Source organism: Amaranthus tricolor, chromosome 10 (assembly GCF_026212465.1).
Source record: "Amaranthus tricolor cultivar Red isolate AtriRed21 chromosome 10, ASM2621246v1, whole genome shotgun sequence".
NCBI lineage: Eukaryota > Viridiplantae > Streptophyta > Magnoliopsida > Caryophyllales > Amaranthaceae > Amaranthus > Amaranthus tricolor.
Window position 1 is genome coordinate 9,633,896 of NC_080056.1, and position 7,665 is coordinate 9,641,560.

The following is a 7,665-nucleotide window of genomic DNA, read 5'->3' on the forward strand; positions in this document are numbered from 1 at the left end:
TAAGTCTTAAACTCTTAATTAGTTAGAGATACATTAATAGTTAGGAGTTATAGTCAACTTAAAGACTATAGAGGTTATACAACCATTCTATTATTTTAATCTTTTTCTCTTACAATTTTTTTCCTGTCTCCATTCCTCTCTAACAATTCGAAATAAGGGTAGTAGCTTGTTTTTACTTAATAATGAACCACTCACTAAAACATGAGTGATTCTATTTAATGAACCATTGACATTGTGAGTGGGCTATTAAACCACAGTGTTAACAAATCTTTAAATAGAAGAACTCCTAAAGCTGTTTGATAAAATAACTTATTGTGTAATTTTAGCTTATTTTGATACAAATAAAGGGCTTGTATGTGGTCAAACCATCAAATGCTAATGTTTGGTAAATTAGCTGATTGAAATAACGACTTATTGTTATAAATAAGTTGTTTTTCAACAAGCTGCAGAATTTAAAACTAGCTGGCAAACTAGTTAATAAATTAACTGGTTGAATTAGTTATTTTAATCAGCTATCAACTGTTTGCCAAACTCCCCAATAAGGTATTCGGTTTTTGACTAGGATAAATAATAAAAGAAATTTGCATTGTATTTTTATTCTTGTAAGATTTATTCTGATCCTACGTGGATCTTGTAAGATTACTTTGAGTAGAATTTGCATTGTATTTTTATTCTTATTAATCACAGTCACAGATTTAAGAAAAGTTTTTGAGATTATAATTTGATAAGACAAAGTGTTGAAAAGGAAGAGTATTTTCAAAAAAGTCAGCAAAGTCCATCATTCGAGAGCTTACCAGAAGAAAACAAAAGTAATGGAATCATAATTCATAAGTTAGACAAATCCACATGGCAGCCAGTCATAAAAGCACTTATTTTCGTCATCAAATTCTCACAATCACCTCAAATCTTGAATTACCCACACCACTCCAACTTCTATAAATTGCCCTTCTTTGCTTCATTGGATTTCCCCTTCTTTTCCCCAATCTTAAGTAATCAAAAGATTGAATGAACAAACTAAATTACAATAAATTTTCAAATAACTTAGAATATCGTCATCCTATTTAATGTATTTCGCTCATATAAATTATGATCAAACTCTAAAGAGAGATAGAAGACAACAATTCATTTTCATAAAGGAGAATACATTCAAAGAGAATTTTCAGTTCGAGAAAAATCGCCCAATGTTTTAATTAAAGAATATAGAAGGAAAAATGATCTCTAGGCATATATAGTTGCATTGCATGTGCTTTATAATCACCAAGTACAGCTTTTTTATACATAAACATAAAGTGCAACAAAGCACAAGTAGAGTGAGCACCGCCCAAATTTCAAATCCCAAAAATCTTTACTAGTATATCCCACATATATATACTCTATTGGCCTAATTCTATACCTTTTGTTATAAGATTTAGATCTAAATAATAACCAATGGGTGAAGAAACTAAGCCAGTAAGTTGCTTAAATTTGATTGGTTTGATTATTTCCAAAGTTTTAGGAAGTGGGTTTTGTTTTATGGTGGATTTAATGAAGTGGGTTAATCTTAGATTTTTGATTTGATGAATGTGATCATTAACAGGAAGAGCAAGCTCCGGTTGCAGTACCAGCTCCAGCTGAAGCTAAGAATGATGAAAAACCGCCTGAAGAAAACCCATCACCGCCGCCAGCAGAACCACCAGCCGAGGAAGGAAGTAAGGAAGAAGAAGCACCAGCACTACAACCACAACCACAACCACCACCACCTTTTGTGCTTTATGTGGACTTACATTGTGTTGGATGTGCCAAGAAAATTGAGAGGTCCATCATGAAAATTAGAGGTCTCTATTTTTACTCTCCATCATCATCTAAATATCACTTTTTATACCTAAAAAAAGTTATAGGGTGAGTTGGAAATATTAATTAAAGTGAAAAATTGATTCTGTTACAAAAGCCAGAGCTTTATAACTTGGTAATAAAATCATTCTGTTACAAATTAAAAGCCATAAACTAAGAATTTGGTGTATGTATGTATGTAAGCAGGAGTTGAAGGGGTAGTAATTGAGATGCCTAAAAATCAAGTAACCATAAAAGGTGTGGTAGAGCCAAATGCAATATGTAACAGAATTATGAAGAAAACTAAGAGAATGGCTAAAGTTTTGTCACCTTTACCTGCTAATCAGGGTGAACCCATACCAGAACTTGTCACTTCACAGGTATTTTTCATAATATACCTACCCTTTTTTTACCTAATTATTATGTAGAAATTAAAGTTTTAATGTTATATAATGCTTATTATTTTAAAAAATTCCCATTAATTATTAATTATTAATTATTAATTCCCCTGATTAATTTTGACTAATGATTCTGATATAGTTTTAGCTTTCATTATCAAATTAGTTTTGTTACTGTTACTTTCTATTTTTAGGTTAGTGGATTAACTACTGTGGAGCTTAATGTAAATATGCACTGTGAGGCCTGTGCTGCCCAACTTAAGAAGAAGATACTCCAAATGAGAGGTATTTACTTGTACTACTCAATTTGTCTTATTTTTTTTTTATTTTATTTCGTTACAATGAATTTGCCCTATTTACTTTTTTAGTTATAATTCTAATATTTTTACGCTCTATACTATTCCTTTTTAAATATCGCGATACTTTAATTTATTATACTTAATTACAACATTATTGTTTTTATTATCTGTTGATTTATTCTCTAAGAGCAATCACAGCGGTGGTAACAAGTAAAACCACCAGATTTTACTTTTTATAATTGTTTTAACCACCACATGGTTAAGTAAACCATTATTATCCTAATTGTATTAAAAAGTCATCACTAAATTAATATGTGAATTCTCTTTTCTTATTTACAATAATTAATATACTCTTCTCGTTCAATTGAATTTACAGTATTTTTTATTTTGGTTATTTCACTTAATTTATATCATTCTTATTTTGGATAATAGCCCATTAATTTTTTTTAATCTAATCAATATATTTTAACTTTCTTTAAATTTTATTCACACAATTTATTTTCTCTCTTCATTTATCACCGCTCTCTTAAACATAACTTAATTTCTCTTTGATGCAAATCAAAAAGGGATAGAGTAATAGATAAGAAATCACTATCTCCAAGAGAAAATATATAAGTGACAATAATACTCCCTCCGTTCTTTTTTGATCTTCTATTTTGGATTTTTCACATATATTAAGAAAAATAGAATCTTTGGGTTGTTGTCGGTATTATTTTAATTAAATAGTAGTGTAAAGTAATGATTGTATTGAAAGTATGAGGTTGTAGTGGGTATTATTTTAATTAAATAGTAGTGTGAAGTAATGATTGTATTGGTAGTATGAGGTTGTAGTGGGTATTATTTTAATTAAATAGTAGTGTGAAGTAATGATTGTATTAAAAGTATGAGAGAGAAAATAATTATAAATAAACGAAAAGGGGTACATTAAAAGAAAAGGGGGGTTTTAAGGGGTAAAAGTGGAATAAAAACTTTCTAAAAATAGAAAGTATTCTAAAGTGAAAGAACGTTTGAAACTACCCGTTATAGTAATGTGGAAGATCAAAAAAGAACGGAGGGAGTATTAGTTAATTAACATAATTAATATCCCTTAACCTATATTTTGAGGCATAGGTTACAAACCATAATTTTTTAGCCACCTTGGGGGTGAATGTTTGAGATTGATTTTTTTTTTTTTTTGTGTGTTTTTCTCCAAAAAGATTATTGTTATGATACAAAAAAAAATCATGAATGGTGATATATTTTAAATACTCATCACCTATAATTTATATTAGCTGAATTTATTTTCAGGACACAAACTAATGAATCATATATTAAATGAGATTATTAATTTAATTAACTTTTGAGTATATTTGTATTGAATTTTGCTCTTTAATATTGTACGTCTAGATAATATGGATAGGCACGGAGGTTTCCTAATTGGAACTAAACTTCTATAAAGTTGAAGGAATTAATAATATTAGTTCTGAAAAAAATATTCTTATAATTTCTTTTTGAATGTTGATTCCATATTTTCTGAGAATACCATCAGAACTGGCCCACTGTTTAAAGTTTAGCTTAGTATGCTATCTACAAAAGAACCCCACCACCAAAAACAAAACTAAGGTCCGATTTTGAAATAACTGCTACACATTATTATTTAAATTTATTTTATTTATTATGACTAATTTATAAGAAAAAGTATTAGTAAAGTGAGATTTTATTTGGATCGTCTAATTGTATATTGTCTTAATATCAAAATTTTAATTCATAATTTTTTATTATGCATAACTCAAGATATAAATTATCAAATTATTATATTGAATTGCATAATGAAGTAAAATATAATAAGTATAATAGAATTGAAAAGTATTAATCGGTTATAAGGTCTTAATAAAAATTGTAATCAAACACCTTTAGATCAGTTTCTGTTAGGGTAAGAGCGCTAGCGGAAACGTAATTTAATCAAGAAATAATCAAAGTGTAAAGGGTAAGAAGAGTTATTAAGAAAATGACACAAACCGAGCACTTGAAAATAATTCCACTATATTATAATCAAAGAGATTGATACAAGGATATAAGATAATAGCTTGTAAAGTGGAATAATAATATAAGAAGAATATTTTTGTGTGGATGGTTGGATGAAATAAGATGTCAACACCCCTATTTATACTTAAGGTTAGTAGGTAACATGAATCTAATAATTTCCACACAAAATTTTTTTCTAGTATAATCTTTCTAATGTTCTAGTATTTTCTATGCAAATATCTATTACTAGAATAATCTAGATACTAATTTTATGAGCTAAACAAATTATTTTAAAATGTTCTTAAACTGAAGGTTCTATGGGCTATGAATTTGGGCCAACAGTTTCTCACTGTAATTTTCAATCATTTTGTTTTTGGCAAGATCTTTTTTCAGATTCAGCTTTATTGCCCAGAAAAATGAAAAGAAAAGAACAGTAATATTCCTGTGAGTTAGACCAAGAACATGACCCGAAACTAATACATGCTACTCATGCACCAAACATAACATTTTCTCTTGGGCTCCAAGGAATCTGCCTCCCTATATTGCTTCAGCTATCAAACAAGATAACCACTCCTATATTCTTTTTAGAAGTGTTTGAAACAGACTCGATGATCTGAAATTTACCTGACGTTATAATCGAACTCAATTTGACCTGACTTAAAAAAATGATTTTCAATTATGTAAAAGAATATGGAATTAAAATCCGATTTAAAACCGATTCAAAACAACTAACCCGAAATAAATCCAATGACCTGAATGAACACCTTTATTCTTTTATAACCTGAACTGATCTAATTAAGTAACAGTACTATAAGTAGCTAGATTGACATCTTCAGAAATATTCCTAGGCCCTAGCTAACTCAACTCGAGCGAATCAGTATTTCTTATTGAAATGAGAGCTAAGATCGATAAGGTTTAAAGTACCTTGATGAACGATAACAATTGCAATGAACTTAACAACATTTGAAAGAAATTAAAATGTAAAAATTAACACAATGATTTAAAGAGGTTAACCCAATGATGGCTACGTCTTCCGTGTTGTGTAGTTTCTTGTTTATATCATTTTAATGGAGTAAAAACGTACTCTTACAATCAAAATATTACAATTGAGTAAGAGAATAACAAAGGCTATGTGTTTAGGCTTAGGGTTTTGTGTTGGATGTGTTTGGATGAACAAATGAGCTCACTGTTTATAGGGGAGATCATACTAAGCAACATTCAATACATTAAAGCTAAGAATAAATGTCAATGAAACAGCTCTAAAAACTTAAAGAGTCAAAAACAACATCTTAGGAACGTCAGAAGGTTCGCTCGACCAAAGTAGAGGCTCGCTCGGTTGAGCGGCCTGGTCGAGCGGGCTACAGGAAGCTACTGAATACATTATGTCTGCTCGCTCGACCCACCCTGGAGCTCGCTCGGTCGAGCGACCTTCAGTGGGCATTCTGACAGCTTTGCTCGACCCAATATAGTAAAGTATCTTTTTCGTTTCTTCATTAAGACCCATAACTCCCATAGTTAAGTCATACTTTACCTCCTTCATAACTTTATAAATTCAATCAAGCTTTAGTCATCATCAAAATCACAAACATTTAGTTATCAATTTTATTCTCCCATTAACGAATCCCATATGATTCCATCCCATCACTTACACATGAATGCACACATCAATTGTGCACTCAAGTCACATTATTTTCAACACTTATTTTAAATTTGTTGCAGAAACTTCTATTGATTTCTCTCGAGTTGAGGGACTTTTTGGCTGCGCTCTCCTTTATGGGTATCAGCTGTCGCCATCCTTCCCTCCTAAACCTTGCTCATGGTTTTTCTATGGGCAGGATACACTGGGTATGATGATGATGATCATTATATGAAATAATATTATTTCATAAAATATGCAGTAAAATATAGCATAATATAATATAATATAATATAATATACAATATGATAAAAAATAAATGGGGCAGTGCATAAAATGTATATCAAATAAACAACTCAATTAAAATATAAAATATACTTCTAAAATTTAAGATTGAGTTGGTCTCATATTATTGTATTCAAAATCAACGTCATATGAAGGTAAAGTATTAGTCTTTGTGAATTGTGCTCCTTAGAGAAACGGAGCATATATGCATCTGCATATGTGCTTATACTTTCTTAGAAAGTACTACATTTACAAAAAATATGTGCGCTTTTCTTTAAATTTTATAATGATTTATAGTCTATAGATGTAAAGTTGTCTTGAATCTTGATGCATGCATGCATTATGTACATCAAAAATAGAGCATTGCATCATGATAAAATAATGGTAATGAATTTTTTTATAAGGTTGTATATTGTATATATGTGAACACTTACTTTGATACATCGGGATTAATTACATTAAATTGTTATTCTTATTGTTGCTGATATGACCCATTTTAAAATAATCAATCAAAAGTTTTAATTGATGGTGGAAGTTCTAAAATATGTTATGATATATATATTCTAATATGCAACCTCACATGAGATTATGAGAGTCTTTCAGGTTAGAAGTGTGGATGCATTACAAGTCTTTTTCATACTTGTTCCCAAATATTAATCCCTTCGTTTTCTAATGTTTTTCGCGTTTAGAATATTTTACTTTGAAGAGAGAAATTCGATTAAGATTTTTGAGACGTATAAAGATGGTAAAATATATATTCTTGTGAGATCTCATTAAATTCGTTTTAATATATACTTTTTAATTATATAGTTTTTATAATTTTTTATGATGCGTATTTAGAGATATTAAGAGTCATAATTTACTTTGAAAACTGTGCAAAAAGTAAACGAGAAAAACAAATAAAAACGAAAGGAATATACTTTAAATGATAGATGGTTGAGAATTGAGATTCGAACTCGTGATCACAATTTGTCACGGTATTCTCTGATACCATGTATGTATGTCAAGAAACCAACTCAAATATCAGTTTAAGCGTTTAATTGAGTTGTTTTCTTGACACATCGTGTGTGTGTATATATATATATATATATATATATATATATATATATATATATATATATATATATATATATATATATATATATATATATATATATATATATATATATATATATGAGATAAATTAATATTAAATATATCATAACTTAGAAGCTAAGTGTGCGTTACATTTGTT

The 7,665-nt window shown here is 29.1% G+C and overlaps 1 protein-coding gene across 1 annotated transcript in view; it reads left to right on the forward strand.

Annotated features, from left to right (window-relative positions):
• The first annotated feature begins 983 nt into the window (after positions 1–983).
• LOC130826216 (heavy metal-associated isoprenylated plant protein 9-like) overlaps positions 984–7,665 on the forward strand; it is a 7,565-nt gene continuing 883 nt past the window's right edge. The window contains exons 1-4 of the mRNA XM_057691800.1: positions 984–1,449; positions 1,577–1,814; positions 2,017–2,189; positions 2,402–2,492. Of these exons, the coding sequence (XP_057547783.1) occupies positions 1,429–1,449; positions 1,577–1,814; positions 2,017–2,189; positions 2,402–2,492 (523 nt within the window). The 5' untranslated portion in view covers positions 984–1,428. The remainder of the gene's footprint in view (positions 1,450–1,576; positions 1,815–2,016; positions 2,190–2,401; positions 2,493–7,665) is intronic.